The sequence below is a fragment of the Neofelis nebulosa genome, chromosome 16 (assembly GCF_028018385.1).
Source record: "Neofelis nebulosa isolate mNeoNeb1 chromosome 16, mNeoNeb1.pri, whole genome shotgun sequence".
Lineage (NCBI taxonomy): Eukaryota > Metazoa > Chordata > Mammalia > Carnivora > Felidae > Neofelis > Neofelis nebulosa.
In genome coordinates this window covers 37619257-37643173 of record NC_080797.1, presented here as the reverse complement: position 1 = coordinate 37643173, position 23917 = coordinate 37619257, and the positions used below count along the sequence as shown (strand labels likewise).

General features: G+C 46.5%; 1 protein-coding gene across 1 annotated transcript; it reads right to left on the bottom strand.

The window, feature by feature from the left end:
• Positions 1 to 175: 175 nt before the first annotated feature.
• CWC25 (CWC25 spliceosome associated protein homolog) lies at positions 176 to 23295 on the bottom strand. Its single transcript, XM_058704932.1, has 10 exons — positions 23109 to 23295; positions 20637 to 20809; positions 15401 to 15637; positions 12792 to 12861; positions 11931 to 12058; positions 11202 to 11265; positions 10349 to 10560; positions 9883 to 9981; positions 2046 to 2207; positions 176 to 1321 (listed from the first exon to the last, which is right to left on the bottom strand). The coding sequence occupies exons 1-10, from the start codon at positions 23124 to 23126 to the stop codon at positions 1207 to 1209; spliced, it is 1278 nt and encodes a 425-aa protein (XP_058560915.1). The 5' UTR covers positions 23127 to 23295; the 3' UTR covers positions 176 to 1206.
• Between the last annotated feature and the right edge of the window lie 622 nt (positions 23296 to 23917).

Here is a 23917-nt window from a genome sequence, read left to right as displayed (position 1 = left end):
AATGCTCAAAAATATAAATCCAACGTCGTTTTAAGCAGAATTAGGGATTGGCAGAACAAGGAACTGGCCCAGCTTAATGTGTGGGTCAACAGGGCCTAGGACTGCATGGGTCAAATGAGGGCTTCTGGTAAAAGAATAGAAAAGGGGAAGGAGTAAAGACAGGAGACCGGTCCCATGAGTTTTGGGGTTTTTTTAATACCTGACTAAAAATTAGTAGCAAACACCTCCTGAAATTTTAGCATTGTAATAAGATTACTACATGATAAAAAGGAAGCCATGAAAGGAACAGCTTCCATTTTATTTTCTTTTAAGAGCCAGGGTGGGAGCACACTGGTAATTTGGTCCTGACTCCTAAAATCATTTGACTTCACCACTGCACTGCCCACATGGGAGACTATAAGCAGTGTAAAAGGACAGATACACTAGATCCGATCTACAAACCCAGGCTTCTCCTAAACTAGCTGGATTCAGAGGGAAAAAAAAGCTGACCTGCCTTACCGTATTACTCGGTAACAAGATACATTTCCATGACGTAGTAAAGTCACTTACCGAACAAGATATTCTCACAAAGCTAACTTTTTAAAAAGCTTGTAAAAATTATACATTTATACACATACACACTACACTTTTACAGTTGAAAAGATAGTCCAAATAGTTCAACAACTCATTTAGTGCTTTTTTGTATTGTTTTCCCTTCCAGATTCTTTGTCACCCCCTTTGCTCTGCCCTAAACACACATCATTCTGTCCCATTATCTACTAAACCCAGTAAATGTTCATTTACCCCACTAGGCGCCATCTACCTGGGTGACTCTGGAGGGAGGTTTCTGAAAGGTCCAGTCTATACCGAGGCACACAGTTTACACGGGTGGGAAAGAAGTGGCATAATCAGTATCACGACCACAGGGAGGAGCCCTTCCACGGCAGGACAAGTGCTCACACCTACATGGTCCAGTGCCCACTCATTAAAAACACAGTCAAAACCCACTCAGCACCCAGCAAAAGTTACTGAGGGTCCCATAAAGCGAGTCACACTGGTTCTTAAAGGAAGTGAGCTGTTTCGGGAATCGCTGGAGGAGAGTCACTTTGAACAGTGGTGGTTTGACAACTGTGGAAGAAGTCACTTGAACTCTTATAAAGAGAATTTTTAAGGGATCAGCAGCCTCCCTGGAAAATTCAGGAAAACCAACAAAAAAGGGGATGGTTTTCATCTTTTCATAAAGTTCTTCTCCAGAGCTATTGAGGTTCTCTGCAGAGAGTAGATATTCCGTTTTACCCGGTCCTCCAGGGAGGAGGTAGATGCACTCTCCAGCTTCATGCGACTAGGAACAGAAGAGAGGAGAATAATGTGAGTTACAAATATTTGTCAGCTGGTCAACTCTCTGGCAGAATTAGAAGAAACGGGTTGCCAGTCATATAGCCCATGTAGAAATACAAGCTCTTTTAAAAGCCCATGTAGATAACTTTGGAGCGAGTCCATTTGGAACTCCATTCTTTAAACCAATATCCCTAAGGGCAAATTTATCTGTTTTGGAAAGTAAGTAAAGCCTCAATGGAAAAAGGCCTCCTGAGAGGCGCCTGGGTGGCTCAGTCAGTTAAGCATCCGACTCTTGATTTCAGCTCAGGTTATGATCTCACAGTTCGTGAGATCAAGCCCCACGTCAGGCTCTGTGCTGACAGCATGGAGCCTGCTTGGGATTCTCTCTCCTCACCCCCCCACCCCCCGCCCTTCCCCTGTTCATGCAAAAAAAGAAAAAAAAAAAAAAAAAAAGGAAAAAGGCCTCCTGAGCCATGAACTCTTACTTAAATGGAAGGCAAGGAGATTCAATGAAAATACTAATTCACTTCTCCTCTCCTCAAATCAAAACCATCCCACTGTCTGACTAGATGCTGGGAGTAGTAACAAAGGTGGCTTGGAGGCTGACCTCCCCGTTCTCTCTGCATAGTCACAGAAACACCAGGAACACGATGAGTGACTCAGCTGCCCAACTGCCTCCTTGGAACCATAGCCATGAAAGCCTTTAGGCAGCAGGAAGATGCACTCACTGGATAAACCTTCCATCTCGGGAGCCCAGCTTCTCCAGCTTCTGCTCCCGTTCGTCATCCTTAGCGTGCCTCTTGAGGATGTTTAGCCTCTCTTCCTCCCGCCACTTGGCATTTTCCATCATCTCTTGCCGTTTTCGCTCTAGTTCCTCTGATGAGAGCTTTCTGTTGAACACAAAAACCATCAGGTCTACTTCTCTCCCAGCAAAAAAAAACCCAAACACTTCAGGGAGAACAGATACCAGGTAGGACCCCAGGTTCTCCATCGCACTGCTCTCTCCATGGAAATGCCCAACCCAGGGTCAAACTCAGCATGAGTTTCCTTCCTTCCTAACATCTTGGGTCAGGTGGTTTCATCCAAATTTCAAAGACTTGTAATGAAGGATTCCACACTCTCTCAATAATCCCTGGAGTGATTATTCTGAAACATTAAAAACAAAATATTCCCCCCCAAAAAACAAAATATTCCACTGTTTGCTCAACAACTTATTCAAGTATGGGGGACTAAGTTAGCCATGTGACTGTTCACATCTACCATTTACCCACTGGAAATGCTTAGAAATTCATGGACGCAGCCCATGAGTATACCACTTTAGGACTAAGCCAGAAGCCAGATGCCTGAAGAATTCAAGTCAATTCAACTTAACCTCAGAAAGTAATGGGTAAGTCTTTCCTGGCACTCATCGAAAATGAAGTCAGAGCAAGAAGAGGAGGTGATGGAGGTGATGAAGGAGCTCAATCACTATTTAACAATATGAGAAATCCGAATCCATTGCTTCTCAAATGGGTGTGATGTACCCATTTGGAAGATTCCCCTTTAGAGGTGCCTGGCTAACTCAGTTGGTAGAGCATGCGACTCTTGATCTTGGGGTTGTAAGTTTAAGCCCCATGTTGGGTGTAGAGATTACTTAAAAATAAAGTCTTCAGAGAAAAAAAAAAAAAGATCCCTCTCTAAGTTTATTTTTTTGTAGTAATCTCTACACCCAACGTGGGGCTCAAACTTACCCTGAGATCATGAGTTGCAGCTCTTCAGATTGAGCCAGCCAGGTACCCCATGAAAGATCCCCCTTTATTTTTTTTTTTTAATTTTTTTTTTCAACGTTTTTAATTTATTTTTGGGACAGAGAGAGACAGAGCATGAACGGGGGAGGGGCAGAGAGAGAGGGAGACACAGAATCGGAAACAGGCTCCAGGCTCTGAGCCATCAGCCCAGAGTCTGACGCGGGGCTCGAACTCACGGACCGCGAGATCGTGACCTGGCTGAAGTCGGACGCTTAACCGACTGCGCCACCCAGGCGCCCCGAAAGATCCCCCTTTAAAAGAAAAAATAAGGGGTGCCTGGCTGGCATAGTCGGAAGAGCATGTGACTCTTGATCTCAGGGTCATGAGTTCAAGCCCCACAATGGGCATAAAGATTACTTAAAAATAAATAAATAAAACCTTAAAACAAATACATACATACATACATAAATGGAGCCAAATTTTGAGAAACAAACTTAAGACACTAAAACTTGACATTCGGTTGTCTACAGTGAAATGGCAATGCTTCCTTTCCAAAAAACCACAAAGAGAACGGGAGAGGAGACGACACTGGATAAGAGATGTCTAAAAATTTTTGGAAGATGGAAGTGGATAAAGAAGTGGTAACTACTTTAACAGGTTAGAGAAAACTGAATCCCTTTAAAGTGCCCAATACTAGGGGGCACCTGGGTGGCTCCGTTGGTTAAATGTCTGACTTCGGCTCGGGTCATGATCTCACGGCTGGTGAGTTCGAGCCCCGCATCAGGCTCTGTGCTGACAGCTCAGAGCCTGGAGCCTGCTTTGGATTCCGTGTCTCCCTCTCTCTCTGTCCCTTCCCTGCTCGTGCTCTGTCTCCCTCTCTCTCAAAAATAAACATTTAAAAAAAAAATTTTTTTTTTAAATAAAGTACCCAATACTAATCAGAAGCAAAATCCAGGAAAGGCTCAGGGACTGCAGGCACCCAGTACTTTCAAGGATGGCAGTAAGGCCGAAAACAAAGGGAATGATTTAAAGTCTGTATGGGAAGCAATTAAGACACCCTGGGACCTCATGCCTAACTTGGGGGAGGCCAGTGATTTTTCTCCCAAACGAATACAGGAGACCCTCCAAAGGGGAGACGTTTCTTGTAGTGTCTGAAGAATTAACCAGATAGGAAATCGGAAGTTGCAGAGGTATCCGGCACAGCCAAAGAAGCTGGTAGGGCTACCGGGGTGGAAATAACGTCCCAAAATGCCAGCAGTCAGAGTTAGAGCCATTGGTCAGGCAACCAGAGGGTTTTTTTTTTTTTTCTCCTACAAAAATTTAATGGTTCCTGACAGGAGAACCAAAGGTAACCAGAGGGTATGAGAATGTCCCCAGCTAAAAACCAGTACAAAAAACCAATCTCCACCAGTAGACAAGCCCTGCCCATACACAATACAGTGATCTCAGCTTTTTTTTTTTTTTAAATGTTTATTTATTTTTGACAGAGAGAGAGAGAGGGAGAGAGAATGAGCGGGGGAGGGACAGTGAAAGAGAGAGAGACACCGAATCTGAAGCAGGCTCCAGGCTCTGAGCTGTCAGCACGGAGCCCGACATGGGGCTCGAACTCACAGACCTTGAGATCATGACCTGAGCCAAAGTCGGACGCTCAACCGACTAAGCCACCCAGGCGCCCCAGATCTCAGCTTTTTAATGCCTATGAAGAGACAGTGAAATATCACCAAACATTTCAGGAAAGCCTCTCACATGAAAGCGACCAAAGGAAAAGGAAAAGAGAACTTAACAAAGATAAACCGCGAAACTTTTAAAAAATGTACAATTCATCTTAAATAAAACTATTTAAAATTGGCAACAAAAAGTGAACAATTAAAAATCTCACTCAGAGGGGTGCCTGGGTGGCTCAGTTGGTTAAGCGGCCGACTTCGGCTCAGGTCATGATCTTGCGGTTTGTGAGTTCGAGCCCCGCGTCGGGCTCTGTGCTGACAGCTCAGAGCCTGGAGCCTGTTTCAGATTCTGTGTCTCCCTCTCTCTGACCCTCCCCCGTTCATGCTCTGTCTCTCTCTGTCTCAAAAATAAATAAACGTTAAAAAAAAAAATAAAAAAAAAATCTCACTCAGAGATGATAAATAAAAGATATTACATCATTGAAATGGGAAAGGCTTTTGTTTTACTTTCTTTTAATTTTTTATTTGAGAGAGAGACTGCAAGCAGGGGAAAGGGGCAGCGGAGAGAGAGAGAGACTCCTAAGCAGGCTCTGGGCTCAGCTCGGAGCCCAACGCAGGGCTCAATCCCACAACCCTGGGATCATGACCAAAGTCGAAACCAAGAGTTGGATGCTCAAGAGACTGAGCCACCCAGGCACCCCGAGAAAGGCTTTTAAGAAGGAACAATCAGAACATACAAGAGCTCTGAAAAATCAGAGAGAACAAAGAAGTTATCAAAGAAATGATACAAGAACATTTCCCAGAAATAAAATCCGTTAAGTCAAAACTGAAAGAGGCAAATATTGACCCTAGAAAAAATATGAAACTCATACAAGAGATATAACCTCAATATTCTTCTTGGCGATGAAAAGTATCAATGAACAATATTTACATAATGGAAGAACATGAATTCACTTATTGACAAAACCAAAAACTGTGATATTTACCTAATGGAATAAATGGAGGGAGAAGAAATATGGGACTGGGAGTGTATATGAGCTCATTTATTCCAATAGTAAGAAAATACCTAATGTCTAAAATTGATGACTTAAGGGGCAGCTGGGTGGCTCAATCGGTTAAGCGCCCAGCTCTGGACTCTGGCTCAGGTCATGATCTCACGGTTTGTGGGTTCGAGTCCTGTGTCGGGCACTGTGCTAACAGTGCAGAGCCTGCTTGGGTTTCTTTCTCTTTCTTTCTCTCTCTCTCTCTCTCTCTCTCCCCTTCTTTCTTCCCCTCCCCTGCTTGTGCTCTTTCTCTCTCAAAATAAGTAAACTTAAAAATAAATAGATAAATAGGAATAAATAAATAAGTAAATATAAGTGAATGAATGAATGAATGAATAAATAAATAAATAAATGATGATGACTTAAGGGGTGCCTGGCTGGCTCAGTTGGTAGAACATGAGACTCTTGATCTCGGGATTGTGAGTTCAAGCCCCACCTTAGGGGTAGAGATTACTTTAAAAAATCAAATCTTAAAATAAATAAATAATACATACATACATACATACATACATACATAAAATTGATGACTTAAGAGACAGCAACATGTGCATATTTTTAGAGACAGGTAGCTGCCAAAAGAAACCACTCAAAAAGCTGAAAGTGTTTGCCACTAGGCAGCATGACTGGAAGTGAGGTCAGGCAGAGCAAGGAACTGGTAGTTTCTGTGAGATTTTTTTTTTTTCATGTTTATTTTATTTTTGAGAGAAAGAGTGTGAGGGGGGAGGGGCAGAGAGAGCAAGGGAGACACAATCTGAAGCAGGCTCTGGGTCTCACAAGGCACCTCTTGTGAGAAGATTTTTAATCGTTTTTAACTTTTAAAAATGTGTATTATTGGGGGTGTCTGGGTGGCTCAGTCGGTTAAGCCTCTGACTCCTCATTTTAGCCCAGGTCATCATCTCACAGTTTGTGAGTTCAAACCCCTGCTTGGGATTCTCTCTCGATCTCCCTCTCCCTCTGCCCCTCTCCCCCACTCGCAGTCTCTCTCTCGAAAATAAAAAAAAAAATAATAACAATTAGGAGCCTGGGTGACACAGTCAGTTGAGTGTCCAACCTCAGCTCAGGTCATGATCTCACGGTATGTGAGTTTGAGCCCCACCTCAGGCTTGTGCTGAGAGCGCAGAACCCGCTTCGGATCCTGTGTCCCCGTCTCTCTCTGCCCCTTTCCCGGTTGTGCTCACTCTCTCTTTAAAAATAAATAAAATGTTAATAAATAAATAAATAAATAAAATGTATCTCTAAGGGGTATTATCTGATCAAAATAATTTAAGCCTCGATAATAACAGTAATTGTGCCTCTAAAATAATAGTAATTGATATAAGAGTAATAGCTTTATTTTTTATTGCCTGCAGCCACTTTTACTCTGGGCAATTTATAAGCCCAATAGAAGGAATTTTAGGCATTTCTGGGGTGTGACATCACGGTAGTGGTTTTTTGGTCTGTCTTGAGCACATATATTTTTAACTTATAAAAGGGCTGTGTTGCCTGTAAGAAATTTCAAAAGCAATCAAAACTAATATTAATTAAATGGGAATCCCAAAAGACCCCAAAAATTTTTTACAAGAAAAAATACAGTCTTGGCCCATAAAAATTACTTTATTTTTTAATTTTTTTAACGTTTATTTATTTTTGAGACAGAGAGAGACAGAGCATGAACGGGGGAGGGGCAGAGAGAGAGGGAGACACATAATCGGAAACAGGCTCCAGGCTCCGAGCCGTCAGCCCAGAGCCCGACTCGGGGCTCGAACTCACGGACCGCGAAATCGTGACCTGAGCTGAAGTCGGACGCTTAACCGACTGAGCCACTCAGGCGCCCCTAAAAATCACTTTAAATTGAGCATCTCACTATAAAAGAGAACCTTCATCTTTTCAGCCATTAAGAAAGTCATTTTATTTTATTTATTTTTTTTTTTTCAACGTTTATTTATTTTTGGGACAGAGAGAGACAGAGCATGAACGGGGGAGGGGCAGAGAGAGAGGGAGACACAGAATCGGAAACAGGCTCCAGGCTCTGAGCCATCAGCCCAGAGCCTGACGCGGGGCTCGAACTCACGGACCGCGAAATCGTGACCTGGCTGAAGTCGGACGCCCAACCGACTGCGCCACCCAGGCGCCCCAAGAAAGTCATTTTAGATCACCAGCTAAAATACACAAAAGAAAGAGTTCTCACAGAATTCTCAATTATGGCCCTAATTTTTCTTTTTCTTAATTCAGCATCATCTTAAGTACATAAAATAAAACAACCTTGACCACTTGGAACACCAAACCAAAACAGACAATGAAATCATAAAGTCTATGCGTTAAAGTTTCTGTGCTTTTACTCCTGGGGAAGAGAGGTCTTGAGGGCTCTAAACCATTTATGTCACAAAATTCAACACAAATTGAAAGGGAGGTAAGGAAGGCTGATAAAATAAAACAAACTAAAGTGAGGGGCACCTGGGTGGCTCAGTCGGTTAAGTATCCAACTCTTGGTTTCGGCTCAGGTCATGATCTCACGGTTCCTGAGTTCAAGCCCCGCATCAGGCTCTGTGCTGACAGTGTGGAGCCTGCTTGGGATTCTCTCTCTCCCTCTCTCTCTACCTCTCCCCTGCTCATGCTGTCTCTCAAAATAAATACATAAACTTAAAGTGATGGTAGATGGCAAAAGAGAGAAAAACAAAGCAGGATCTGAAAAAGCCTGCTGCCCACAAGCCTTAAAACACAGAAACAAATACTTACACTCATGAGTATCTACCCTAAGAGCAGCATGAATTACAGCACAGCTGAAAAACTGCCAACTAATAATAGGTCAAATTCTATGTAACATACTCTGTCTGGGAAGGCAGGGAAGTATATAACGTACTTTTAAAGGTTGTCAGTCAAGACTAAACCTTTTAAAAGTTTCTGTTCCTTGGAGACTCAGGGAGTCGGGCAATTAAGAGTTGCAAGGGACATGTAGGGTCTGCCTCTGTTTTAACACAGTGAATAAAAGAGGTGGGTATAGACTCTCGGCGGTTCTCAACGTTGGCTGCCCACCCCCAGAGGTTTTGATGTAGTAGGACTGGGGTGTAGCTGGGTAACGGGATTTTTTCTTTTTTATGTTTCCCAGGTGATTCGAACGTGCAGCCAATTTGGGCAGTAAAAGGAAGTTCACAAGAGTTGCCTGGCTCCTCTAAATTCTAAGAGCAAGACGGACCCCTAGGGACAGCCTTTCATGGGCACAACCAACTCCCCTCAGGTCCCAGGGCTTTATGTCCCTGTTCTGTCTGACCCACCACACACCCAACGTGAACACAGAGTCCATCTTAGGGTGTCGGCCCTCAAGGAGAGCACCCTGCTTCTCCTTCAGCTGGTGGCTCAAGAAAGGAGCACTCTCTCAAGAAAAGCTTCTCGGTGGAAATCTCTTGAGAGAATTAACATGCTTAGATGTCCAGAGACAGTCGCTTAATCGATTGTTCATCAAGTTAAAACTCTTACTTTGTCCTTTCAGTGTGCGCAGTGTAGGGAGGCGGGACAGACTGTTAAAAGCTGACAGGAAGAGGGGCCCCTGGATGGCATCTGACTTCAGCTCATGAGGTCAGGATCTCACAGTTTGTGAGTTCAAGCCCCACGTTGGGCCCTGTACTGACAGTGCAGAGCCTGAAGCCTGCTTCAAGTTCTGTGTCTTCCTCTCTCTCTCTGCCCCTCCCTTGCTCACGCTCTCTCTCTCTCTCTCTCTCTCTCAAAAATAAAAAAATAAAATATTTAAAAAAAAAGCTGACATGAAGAATAAAAGCAGGTTTGGCAAAAAGGTGATGTAGGGGTGCCTGGGTGGCTTAGTCGGTTAAGCGTCCAACTTTGGCTCGGGTCATGATCTGACTGATGGCTTGTGAGATCAAGCCCCGCGGCGGGCTCTATGCTGACACCTGGGAACCTGGAGCCTGCTTTGGATTCTGTGTCTCCGTCTCTCTCTGCCCCTCCTCTGCTCACGCACTGTCTCGTTCTCTCTCAAAGAGAGAGGTTTGGGTTAAAATTTTTTTAATTAAAAAAAAAATTTTTTTTAATTAAAAAAAGAAAGAGAAAAGGTGATTTAGATTATCCACCTGCCCCGGTTTGAGCTACTCTGACACTCAGGCCCGCAGAGTCTGAAGTTCACCTACGGGGCTCTTGACTCACCTGGTGTATCCAGGAGCGTGGCGCCTTTGATAGACCTCTTTTTTAGGCGATGGGCTCTTAGTGCGGCCTCTCTCTCTCCTGTTGACCTTAGAGTTGTGCCTGGGACAGACACACAGAGGGCAGAAAGGAGAAAAGCCTTTTCAAGGTAGGGGCTTTTATCGTGTCCCTCAAATGATGGGAGAAAAGCTAACAGTCTTAGAATTACAATCCAAATTGAAGGGAACAGAGGGCAGAGGTGGAAGAAAAGCAAATACCTAAAGAAACAGAAGATTTGGTACTAACCTCACTCCAAAGAGCCTACATATATAAATATGTAGTTCTAGGGGACTGAGCTTTACATAGCGGTGGGGGAAAATGATGTAAAGGAAATAAAGCAAAGGCGTTTGGAAAAATGAATGAACAGAAATACCTGCGGTGAGCAACCCCCACCCTTACAGGCCATTTCCCAGTGAATTCCTACACTCACGGTTTGCTTGGCCTTGGGGACCGTGACCTTCTGCCTGGGGATCGAGAACTCCTGTCCCGGGACCCTGCTTCTCTGGTGCTCTTCTTGCTGGCATGTCTGGGAGGTGAGTGGGAGGAGCTTCTGGACCTGGAATAATTCTTCAACCCGTGCATTCCCTTTCGCTTGGCCGTCAGAGGACTCTGCAGTCCCTGGCTGTGGTAGGAGTCCCTGATCTGTATAGCACCAAGGAAAGGAAGAAAAGGTATTCAGAGGAAAATGTGCGGCTCAGGAGGAAATGCAGTGAAACAAGGAAATGAATGAGCAACGAGGGTCTGTACGAAGCTAAGGGGGCGTACCGATCCCATCGCACACTTACCGCAGAGAACCACTCAAACTTAGCAAAGTTATCTGCAGAGTCCCCTAAGAGAATGTACCCACCCAGTCACCTCCACTGGCTTGGCGCTTCACCAAAGCCTGAGCAGGAGCAAGAGACAGAGCATGGAGAACAGGCCCTAAGGTTAAACCTACTATGGGAAAAAGGGATCCAGAGGGATGTCCATCTGTCAAAAGTCATCAACCTTGAAGCTTAAAATGCCTGCATTTCACGTAAGTTATCTGCAGAGAGACGGGCAGAACGCCTGCAGGCCCCACTGGTGGTTTAGACTCTCCACTCAGAGGGCCCCCAGCCCCGGTCGGAGGCTCAAGGACAAGGAATGGGCCAGTTCCCCAGCGGTGCCTGCTTTGGCTGCCCAAACTCCCTTTTTCCCATGTGATGTCTGACTGGCTGCTCGAAATGCTCTCTGTCCAAAAAGGCTCTCAAGTTAACACATTCCCTGGTCCACGGTCACTCCCTCTGAGACGCCCACACCCTTACCTGTAAGCCGTATCCAGGGGCTTTGGACAAAACAGGGGAAGAATCTGCCGTCTTCTTTTGAGCTCTAAGAGATTAAAACACACATTCATTGAAAAAGAAAACGTATGAAGGTCCAGTTTAAATGTCTCGTGCTAAAACATGCCTCCTCCTGCTTCAAACGTGACCTTCCCCACTTCTATTACTTGGGAGCGTGGCTCTCGCTTTGGACTGTCTTTGGAAGATGCATCAACACAGTCATGTTTTTCCTGTGAAAACACGTGGGCCTGGCTCTTCAGCCCCACCGCCTGAACACATTCTCCTCTCACCTCGTGCTGCTTGCTATTCCAGCAACTAAGAGTGAGTCAGCGGTGACAGTGCTCACTGTTCCCACAGAGAAGGCACACAGAATGCGCCCAGATGGGCCCATTAATGCATTAAAAAAAAAAAAAAAAAAAAGGCCTACATAAAACCCACTTCGGTCTTGGAGGAGTCATAAGCTGAGACGAAAGTCACAGCCAGGATGTCTGAGCTAAGACCTACAAGGCTACGGGCAGCCCTTTAGGGGCCATGCCAAGACCTCCAAGGAACTCTGGTGCTAGATGGCAAAGTTCTGTGGGCACGGGGCCCACGTACGAGCATTCACCACTGAAACCCCAGTGCCTGGCAGTTCCCAGCCTAGAGCAGCCGTGACTACGTGGGGAATGAATGAGTGAATGAGTCAATGAGGGAGGCCCGCCCCCACGTGCTCACCTCCCCCGGCTGCGCTCATCCTGGCTGCTGCCGCCATCGCTACTTGAGCTTCTGTGCTTATGTTTCTTGTGCTTCTTTTTCTTCTCCTTCTTTTTCTTCTTCTCCTTTTTTTCCAGACTCATTTGCAACTACAAAACACCCAGAACATAACCATGCAAGATCACGAAGGCCCCTGTCGGTCCCTCCGAGGGGCCTGGTTCACGCCCGAAAACTACCTGACTTCGTCCTCTGGGACTACAGAGGCCCAAGACACCAGCGGAGTTTCCCCATCAACAAGAGGGGGCGAGTCTTACCTTGGGGGGTGCATAAACAGCCCCTAGACTACTGAACAGAATCTCGGGCGAGTGGGGCTAGGAATCTTTTAAACCATCCCCAGAACCGGTGCCTGGGAACTTCCAATCTGTCAGAGGAACTCCCAGCAACACCGAAAGCAATCGGGGACCGCAGGATCCAGCTTTCCATTCTCCTTGCCAACTAATCCAAAACACAATCGCGGAATATGTCACGTGAATGACAAATGGGCCCTCGAGGCTTGATATCACCTGATCCCCTGAACACACTGTGTGATTAGGACTTGCACAGGCCTATCCCATACTCCCCTTTTTCTAAACAAACAAACAAAAAAAAAAAAAAAAAAAAGACATCACATGGTGCTCTTCCAATCAAAAAAATAAAAGAGAAGATAAGCTTAATTGAGCTTGATAATGAAGACTGCATAAAATCACCAAGGGAAGGTCTCTAAAAGCGAGAATGTAAAAGCCATTCTGTCTGCCCTCTCACAAGGTAAGAGTGAATGGTGAGTAGTTCTCACGAAAAGTAGCTAAAAGGCACTCTTGGTGCCTAATTTGATGCACTGCTTACCAATTCTTTGATTTTCTTCATTTTCACGGGATTATTCAACACCTCTCTTTTTTTCTCTTCCTCCTTCTTCCTAAAGAGAAAGAGAACATTATAAAAATCATGACTATCTCTTTGGGGAAGGGGATTAAGTCATTCATTGTACTCTCCATAAGACCATCTATACAGCAATCGTTTTTCCAAATACACGCAGACAGGCCCTGTGTTAAAAGCTACATGATGGTGTGGAAGTCAGGACTCTTCCTCAAATCTGCAGAAGGGACTGAATGGTGTGGGGCAAGTCCACACTGGCTCCCTGTTGTACAAGAATGAGTATGGGGAATGCCTGAGTGGCTCAGTCAGTTGAGTATCTGACTTGAGCTCAAGTCATGATTTCATAGCTTGTGAGTTCAAGCCAGCATCAGGCTCTGTGCTGACAACTCAGAGCCTGGAGCCTGCTTCGGATTCCGTGTCTCCCTCTCTCTCTGCTCCTCCCCCACTTGCTCTCTCTCTCTCAAAAATAAATAAACATTAAAAAAAAATTAAAAAAACAAAAAGGAGTCTTACTCTCATTATTCATGAGGGTAAACTGGTCAGCCTTCATGGAAGACAATTTGGCAATACTTATCACTGCCTGCACACTCTTTAACCAATTCTTTCCCAAGAATTTGTTACTGTATGGATATAATCAAGAGGTCCCTACAGAGTCGTCCATATTATAACAATGAAAATTCAGAAACAGGTTACGGACCTAATAAGAGAGTATTAAAAAATTATGGTATACCACACAATATCGACATAAAAAATGGTATTATAGAAACATAGGGACGTAGAAAGATGCTTGCTATATATAATTAGGTGAAAAAAAAGCTTATAAAATAATGTGCACAATATCTGTACATCAACTGTTCACAGTAGCATTATTCACAATAGCCAAAAAGTGGAAATAACCCAAATGTCCATCGACAGATGAAGAGACAAACAAAATGTATACAACGGAATATTATTCGGCCTTAAAAAGGAAGGACATGTTATACATGGTATAACATGGACGAACCTGGAAGACATTATACTGAGCGAAATAACCCAATCCCACAAAAAGATAACTACTGTATGATTTCACCTATATGTTTATAGTAGAACTCAAAGAAAAGAGAATGGTGGTTTGCAGGGGCTGGGGCAAGGGGAAATGTGGAGTTCTTGTTTCATGAGTAAAGAGTTTCAGCTTTGTAAGGTGAAAACCTTTTTTTTTTTTTTTTCAACATATTTATTTTGGGAGAGAGAGAGTGTGAGTGGAGAAGCAGCGGAGAGAGAGGGACACACAGAATCAGAAGCAGGATCCAGGCTCTGAACCTGTCAGCACAGCTAACACAATTACCACAATTTAATTAATTATGAGGCTAACAAAATGGTGGGGCGCCTGGGTGGCTCAGTCAGTTAAGCGTCTGACTCTTGATTTCAGCTCAGGTCGTGATCTCGCAGTTCTTGAGTGCAAGCCCCCAAGTCGGGCTCTGAGCTGTTAGCACGGAACCTGCTTGGGATTCTCTCTCTCTCTCTCTCTCTCTCTCTCTCTCTCTCTGCACCTCTCCTGCTCACACTCTCTCTCTCTCAAAATAAATAAATTTTTATACAATACCTTTATATATATATCTATGCAATAGCTTTAACATGTAAATAACTTTATTTTTTTATTAAAAAAATTTTTTTAATGTTTATTTATTTTTGAGAGAGAGAGACAGAGTGTGAGTTGGGGAGGGGCAGAGAGAGAGACAGGCACAGAATCTGAAGCAGGTTCCAGGCTCCGAGCTGTCAGCAAGAGCCTGACGTGGGGCTCGAACCCACGAACCGCGAGATCATGACCTGAGCTGAAGTTGGACACTCAACCGACTGTGCCATCCAGGTGCCCCAATATGTAAATAACTTTAAAATGTTTTCAAAAGAAGAAATATAAATGACAAAGGTTTTTCAATGTTCAACCTATCCACTTGAAATAAAATCCTGCAAATTAAACCAAACAAATTTATACATATGGCAAAATGCAACTCCACTTTGATACATTACACATTAGGGTTTCGAGGCAGATTCTTTTTAAAGGGTTTGGCTGCACAAAAAAGGAGGGCCGGGGGGTAGGTAGAAGGCCTGTTCACCCACCTATCCCACGATATACATATCCCCAAATTTCCAAGAAGCTGCCAGGCTTTCTCATCTTTTTTTTTTTTTTTTTTTTTTAAATTTTTTGAGAGACAGAGAGAGAGAGAGAGAGCGCGAATCCCAAGCAAGCTCCGCACTATCGGCACAGAGCCTGGTGTGGGGCTCAATCTCACGAACCACGAGATCATGACTTGAGCCGAAACCACCCCTAACCAACTGAGCTACCCATGTACCCCTTACCTTGCTTCTATCCCATTTTTTGTTCAAGGGCCAAAGGTAAATGAATAAATCTGGTCTGCCCTGGTCTACTTGCCATCTCTTATCACGTGGCCTAGATAAGACACACTTGATGGAGCCTCCTTCCCAACATCAGAGAGCCCAAATGGAGACAAATCCTTTTACAGAGCAGACCAAAGTCAAGAGGAAACCGACTGGAAAGCTGAGCAGCTATGAAAAAACCCTCCCCGGCCCGTCGCCAGTACCTGATGATGAAGAGCGGGTCCTCCCGGATTTTGCTGGCCATGTCAAGGAGGGAATTGGCACCGGATGGGGCAAAAATGGAACCTGGGAGCAGTCCTGTCTCCGAAGAACAGCCTGCCTCCTTCTCCTCCATCTTCTCAAAAACGTACTTATCAATGGGGCGCCCCAGCAAGTACTCATCACGGTTCACCATCCCACCAGGACCCTGATACATCCAGTCCAATTTTTCTTCTTTTTTCCTAGGTCAAGACAAAAAAAAAAATACAATCAAAGGAAGTGTAGGGCTCTTGCAGACCTACACACACAACCCCAACACGAGGGAGAGATGGCAGCTGGCAAGAGCACGACTCATTCTCCAAGCACCTAGTAGGGACTAAACGCTGTGCTCCTCGTGGCACATGAGAAGAAATGGTGCTTGCCGGCATGGAGCTCGCCATTCCGTGGAGAGATCGTTCCTTCACACTTAAAGCAATTTCTGTGAAGAAAGTATCCTCCCAGACATGGACGTTTGTTCAGGGCTTCTCAAGCCTCCTTTACAAAGTCCTTATGTTACGCTTTCATTTTGAGGATAATCTGAAACAATAAAGAGATTCTGCATCACCTCATGACCGAGAACAGTTTCAGGGAGCACGTGTGCGGTTGTTCGAGGTGTCTTTTGGAGCATGGGCACAAGCAGGAATTCCACATGTGAGATAACTCAAGATGATGAGAAAAGACCAGAGATAAGTGAAGAAGGAAATTATGCTTTCAAGCCAAAAGAGAGTTATCAATATCAGTAATGTCAGTCATGTCTGATATTTGTCAAACAAACATTGCCCTGTGCTTCTGAGGGGGAAAAAATGGTGGGAAAACCGAACCTTCCCACAACAGACGGCAAAGGCACGCCAAATTAAGTGCATGCGCCGCAGCAGCCGATAACACGTTTACACTGCGAGCGGCTAAGTAGCTTCATCAAGAGCAGTATTATCTGTAACATTAAATTCAATGTTTTTTGAATATGGCTTTTCAAAACTGGCGTATCTATTTTTGTTTACGATTACGTAACAACTATGAGCATAAGGAAAGTCTTCCTAGTTAGGTCTTTGGACATTTTAATTTTTTTTTTTAACGTTTTTTTATTTTTGAGACAGAGAGAGACAAAGCATGAACGGGGGAGGGTCAGAGAGAGGGAGACACAGAATCCGAAACAGGCTCCAGGCTCTGAGCTGTCAGCACAGAGCCCGACGCGGGGCTTGAACTCACGGACCGCGAGATCGTGACCTGAGCCGAAGTCGGCCGCTTAACCGACTGAGCCACCCAGGCGCCCCTGGACATTTTTAATAAGAATATTTTAGGGGCGCCTGGGTGGCTCAGTCGGTTGAGCGTCCGACTTCAGCTCAGGTCACGATCTCGCGGTCCATGGGTTCGAGCCCCACGTCGGGCTCTGGGCTGACGGCTCAGAGCCTGGAGCCTGCTTCCGATTCTGTGTCTCCCTCTCTCTCTGCCCCTCCCCGTTCATGCTGTGTCTCTCTCTGGCTCAAAAATAAATAAACGTTAAAAAAAAAAAAATTAAAAAAAGAATATTTTAACCCAATAATGGAGGGGTCATAATGCTTTCGTTTTAGATTTGTTTTTGTTTTTTTTCCCCATTAAAAGGAGCGGTTTGAGAAACCCTCTAGTCTATAATTAAAAACTGATTGTGGGCCACTGGGGTCGGGCTCCACCCAGCTTGCCCAGCCTTACTCACCCCACTGGAGTCAAGATGGAGGAGTATAGACAGGGCCGCGCCCTGGCGAACTGTGGGAGACTGTGGTGGGGCCTTTACAATGAGTACCGCAGGTAGTGGAGTCTTTCAAGCAATTAAAGGTTCTTGCCATTCTCCAGCTGGAATAAACCAGTGACTACAGGAGACTTTGACAGCTATTAAAATCAGGCCTCCGCAGTTGGGAGGTAGCTTTGTAGTTTGGAGAGGTCTGTTTTCCACAATCGATTGTTGTGTGGTTCAAGATAGAGGGAACGAAGGCCTCTGAAACTCCATCACGTGTGCTGCCTTGATAGGAGCCACACTGGCAGCAAGAAATGGACCAGTGGCCATGGTTGTTGGGTCAGCTGTGATGGGTGATCCAAGGATTAACTGGACGAGCTGGCATCTGGTTGACAAGATTTGCTTTTGTGCAGTTTCTTTTCTTTTTAATATGATTTATTGTCAAATTGGCTTCCATACAACACCCAGTGCTCATCCCAACAAGTGCCCTCCTCAATGCCCATCACCCACGTTCCCCTCTCCCCCATCCCCCATCAGCCCTCAGTTTGTTCTCTGTATTTAAGAGTTTCTTATGGTTTGCCTCCCTCCCTCTCTGTTTGTAACTTTTCCCCCTTTTCCCTTCCCCCATGGTCTTCTGTTAAGTTTCTCAAGATCCACATATGAGTGAAAACATAGGATATATCTTTCTCTGACTGACTTATTTCGCTTTTGTGTGGTTTCTCAATGGTCCTTAGTTTGTTGAAGACTCCTCCCAGTTGCCTTCAACCCAGTGACCACTCTCCCCATTGGAGACTATATGGACAATGCCAATAGGACTTTTTTCCCAGGACTTCTTTTTTTTTTTTTTTTTCTTTTTCTTTTTTTCTTTTTTTTTTGTTTATTTATTTTTTTTTTTTGGGACAGAGAGAGACAGAGCATGAACGGGGAGGGGCAGAGAGAGAGGGAGACACAGAATCGGAAACAGGCTCCAGGCTCTGAGCCATCAGCCCAGAGCCTGATGCAGGGCTCGAACTCACGGACCGTGAGATCGTGACCTGGCTGAAGTCGGACGCTTAACCGACTGCGCCACCCAGGCGCCCCTCCCAGGACTTCTTTAACAGAATAAGTTGCAGTTCAAGAAGGATTTGGGAAGACCAAGGTACAGTCTGTTTTTAAACCATAGGATAACTATGGCCAAACAGGCTATGAAGAGACATTTAGCACACGGTGGGGGGGGGGGGGGAGGGGATGAGGTGTAAAAAGAGAATACATTTCTTTATCCACCCTTGGACTGTATTTGTGACTAAAGTAAATGTCCAATAGCATTAAAATAAAATATATAATAAGTGCTTAGAAGGTCAAGGACAAAGGGCAAATAACCGTGAAACATGGCCACCATTTCCTTTGGGACTTCTGTGCCTAGGGCGAAAAAAAAAAAAGAATTGATTGTGAAAGGCAGACCACTTCAGATCTTAAGGAAGTCTGAGTAGGAAGATCAGTGTTGCCTAGAACATTCTAGGAAGCTCACTTTCCTGAAAGGCCGTATAACATTAAATAAGACACATCAGGCATATGATGTGTAATGCTTTGCTGAATAAAAATTTCAAGAGGCACCTGGCTGGCTCTGTCATAAGAGCATGCAATGCTTGATCTTGGGATTGTGAGTTTGAGCCCCATGCTGGGTGTAGAGATTACTTTAAAAGAGAGGGGGGGACAGAGAGTCCAAAACAGGCTCTGCGCTGACAGCAACGAGCCCAACGCGAGGTTTGAACTCATGAACCACGAGATCATGACCTGAGCTGAGTTGGCTGCTTAACCAACTGAGCCATCCAGGTGCCCCTATTTGCATTAAATTATAACGTAGGTGTCTGGTTGGCTCAGTCAGTAGAGCATGCAACTCTTGATCTCAGAGCTGTGAGTCTGAGCCCCCACACGGGGGGCAGAATTTACCTAAAAAAAAAAAAAAAAAATTTAGGGGCACCTGGGTGGCTTAGTCAGTTCAGTGTCATGATCCCGGGGTTGTGGGATCTAGCTCCACTTCAGGCTCCGTGCGGAGGGTGGAGCCTGCTTAAGATTCTCGCTCTCTCCCTCCCTCGGCTCCCTCCCCCACACACTCTCGCTCACTCTATTAAAAAAAAAAAAAAAGTAAATTTTTTTTTTTTGCTTTATAGGCTTTAATTTACATAAAGCATATAAAGTAAAATAATTTAAGGCGTGTCTACAGTACCAAAAACCATAAAACTTCATTCCCTTATCTCACTGGATATATTAATGTCATATTTTGTTGTATTTAAAAATTCTAAAATTCTTTTTTTTTTTTTTCCAAATTTTAAAAAATCTATTTTGAAAGAGACAGAGACAGCGCAAGTGGGGGAGGGGCAGAGAGAGACGGAGAGAGAGAATCTCAAGCAGGCTCCGCACTGTCAGTGCAGGGCCCAAGGCAGGGCTCGAACCCACAAAGCCGTGAGATCATGACCTGAGCCGATACCAAGAGTTGGGTGCTCGAGGGACTGAGCCACGCAGGTGCCCCTAAAAACTCTTACTTATTTTAAAACATTCCAAGTTTCATACTTGAGTCAGAAGGGCCTTCTCCCCAATCCATTATCCTGAACGTCCCCAGGGCACCATGTCCCTAATGCCATTTCCATGAAGTGAAACTAAGTTTCACGTACACACACAACCCTGAATGTCACAGACCCTGTCATGAAGTATTAAGGAAGAGCCCTAGATACCCAGTGGGGAGAGTATGCCACAGGGCACCCCGGGGACTTGCCCACAAGGACGCGAGCAGGGCAAACGTACGAGGAGAACGAACAAGGAGACGGGGCCGATTACCCCATTTCTGGCTCTGTGTTGTTCTCGCAAAACTCAAGAATGCGCTGTACGCTTTATGCTTTGCATTTTTCTCAGAACACATGTCCTCCCACCTCAGTTTATGAGACGGGCAGCCTGATAATTATCTGCTATTCCTATCCCATATTATACAAGAGGAAACTGAAATAAGGTAAAACCGAGCGGTGGGACTGTCCATGCTCACGTAGCTTTTACTGACAGACGCACCATCTGCCTCCCTCCACGAGGCCTCACTGCGCCCCTGAAATGAGTCTGCGGTACATAAACAAACAAAAGCAGGTCTGAGACCTGGACACGTCCCGAGGGGCGGGGTGGGGGGCAATCATCCTCAGGCCTGGTTATTGGTCGATCGCCTGCCACAAGCCAGGCCTGCGCTAGGCCCTTTGGGTGTCATCTCATTTGATCCCCCACAAACCTTGGGAACTGGACACTCTCCCTTCCTTGGTCCTACCGAGGTCACCGAGGCCCCAAACTTGCTCTCGGTGCCACAGTGAGGCCAGGACACCCCAAGCCAGCCTCAGCGCTCAGGCCGAGCCGACTCCCAAACCCATGCTCTTAACCAGCAGGTCTGCAGCCAAAGGATGATGCCGCTGGGGGCCGGTCCTGCACCCTGGGACACCCACAGCCCCGCCGCCTCCCCGCAGCCCCGGCTGCCCCCTCACTTGACGGCCCCGACGTCCTCGGCATAGCGCTGCATCTCTTCCCGGGCCCGCTCCTCCCGCAGTTCCCGCTGCAGCTCTTCGATCTTCTTCCGCTCAGCCTCATGCTTCTGCTCGGCCTTCCACACCTTCTCCACATTGCGGAGGGTCTGGGGGTGCCAGCTCTTCTTCAGATTCTGTGGTGGCGAAAGGAGGGAGAAGACGATGCGGGGAGCCGGTGGGTGCGTGGGCCCCACCACCACCGACCCCTCTGCTCCCTGTTCGTGCCAGGGCAGACATCTAGGGGCAAGGCATCATTCACAACGGCGAGGTTGGCCCCCACCAATCTCCCACACATCCAGGGGTTCTGTTCAAGTATGTAAGGCGTCAGGCCTTGTCCGGGTTCCCTTTGAACACTTTTCACTCGGAATGCACACGACTCGGACTTCCACCGGCCATTCCTGAACTAAGGGTTAGTGATGACAGTAAAGGAGGAATGGGCAGAGAGGTGGGAAGGTAAACTCTAAAAGGCAACAGAACTCAAGTGCCTTTGGCAGGGGACCTTTCATTTTCACGAACACAATCTTCCTTCTCTCGAGTCCACTTAACCTGCCTTCACCTTGGTTTACAACGCCAACCTTTCGTGGTTTACAACCCCACCGAGTACCTCTTTCACCCTTCCTTCCTGGGACTCTCCCCTTGGTTCGGAGCTCCCCTTCGCACTACACCTTGACGGACTTCAAGAATGCTTCTCCTCTCCCACTTCCCCATAAACCACTACTTTGGTTCAGCTTCCCAACCAGGGAAGGTTTCCTGGAAGCAGTGATCATCTAAGGCCAACTATAATTTAGCCCAGTGATGTAGGAAGCAGGGCAGAGTGGGGGCAGATTTCCAGAGGGAACAGCACACACAACCGCAGGCCCAGCGGCAACAAAGAACACAGCACAGATGATGTCATGTGGCTAAAGGTGGCGTGCAAGCTGATGAAGGGGGACGGGGCCGGGGGGCAGGGGCGGGGGGGTCCAAGATGAAATCAACAAAACCAACTAAGAAAGCAATAGAATAAGGGCCTTATAAACCATGTTAATGGAGTGGGCTTTATCCTCTGGACAGTAGGAAACACTAAACAGTGCAGGCATGACTAGCTATCATGTGAAGAATGGATTGGAGAGGGCAGAGACTGGAGACCAGGAGACCAGTTAAGAGGCCTAAATGAGAAAACCAACACAAGGTATCTGGCATGGAGAAGGTATTCAGTCAATGAGGGCTCTCTTTTCTTTCTTTTCTCTCTTCCTCCTTGTCCTTCCATTCCCTTCATCAGGTCACTCAATCCCCTGTCCCCACCCCATCCCTGGCCTTATCCTACTGGTCTTCCTCTCTCTCCTTTAACATGGGTGATCTTGCGCCCCCATGCACTTCACATTTGGCAACGTCCAGACACATTTTTGGTCATCCCATCCAGAGAAGAGTGCTACTGGTATCCAGTGGCTAGGGACCAAGAATGCTGCTAAACATCCTACAATGCATAGGGCCATCATCCCCCCCCCCCCCCCCGACACACACACACACACAAGCAAAACAAAAAGTGGTGCCTGGGTGGCTCAGTCAGTTGAGCATATGACTCTTGATTTCAGCTCAGGTCATGATCCCAGGGTCATGGGATCGAGCCACACTCAGCGTTAGAATTAGGTGTCATTCTAATCAGTGACACCTAACAAACTCTAATGCAGATACTGGATAGGTAGAATTGATCTATTTGCTGATTCAATCACCTACACTTTAAAGACATTACCATCTTTCTGACCTTGCACCATGCCGTTGTGGGTCTTTTGCCCCGTCGGGGGCTTCAGCACCCTACAAATGAACTATGCAGTTCAAGAGAAATTGCCACATCACTTATATTTAAGTGCCATAAATCCAGAAGAAAGCTCTGTCACTACAGATCAGAATGAAGCACTGACGAGGAGTGGAAGTCAGAAAGGTGGATATGAAGAAGATCTCTTCAGGTTTAAAACAGACCCCTGGATACGGCTCAAGGGCAAAGAGAATGGGGCACAAACCACTCCTACTATAGTCCAAAATATGACTGAACTCCCAGCTGAGGAAGAGAGAAGTGTCCCAAGGCAAGACATACAAAGTAAAGCTTGCGTGACTCGATATCTGCCTCCTTTCGTAAGCATGGTTCCACCACCACCACCACCACCACCACCACCACCACCACCCCCTCCCAGAATTTCCAGTCGGGAGAGTCCCCGCCAACAAACAACACAAACACCTGCCGCCACCGTTGGCGACACGCTTCGCACACCTTTCCAAGTCTACGCCCTGTCCCTCCGTGGCCCCAGAGATCGGTCCCCTCTCCAAGGCTACGGCTCCCTTCTCGCGGAAGCACGGCTGTGTAGCCATGGTCACCCACTCCCACACCCTCCAATTTCCGTCCCCAGACCCGGTCGGTCTCCCGCTCAGTCCTCTCCCGCCCAGGCTTCCCCCACTTACCAGATCTCCGCCCCCCATGACGACGGAGAAGTTTCCTCTCTGCGCGGACCTGGAGGATTCAGGAGGGATCCGGAGGAAACGCAGACAAACAGTTCAGCTGCGACCTCCCCGGATCTGGTCTCGGAGGCCACCGGCTGCCACTTCGACTGCCAAATCTAGAGCCCACTTCCGGGAGGGCGTCCTATTACAGCGTCGGCGTCGCGGGATGATGACGTTGCGCACTCTGACGCGCAGCAGCGCGAGCGTCACGGCCAGTGACGCCCAGATTGGCGGCGCCTGCGGTCGCGTTTTGGGCGTCTTGGTTGGCACCTCACCCGGTTTCGCGAGAGCTGTGTTGAAACGCCGCCGCTCGGTCCAGTTACCAGTCGGCCGCGGGCTGCGCCCCGCGGTCCTGTTGCCATGGCAGCGCGCCACGACTCTCCTCCCGGCTCTACCGCAGGCCGCACCGGGCTTCTGGCCGCAGGGCCCCAGCGCCGCCCAGCCTACGTCTGTCTCCTCGCCCGGGCACACCTCCCCGCAGCGGCCTTTTCCAAAAAAATAGCCCGCACTCCCCTCCAACCTCCACGCAGGGTCAACTCCCTTACTCCAGGCCGAGTTTACTGAAAGAAGGAGAAAGCATCGAACCGAACTTCCATCGGCTTCCCTGCACCAAACCTTTATTTAAAAAAAATAATAATAAATAAAAAATTATTTTTTGTTTATCAAATAATCTTTACCCCTGGGCTCGAACTCACGACTCTGAGAGACCAAAAGCCTCGTGCTCTACCCACTGAGACAGCCAGGCGCCCCTCCCTGCACCAAACCTTTAA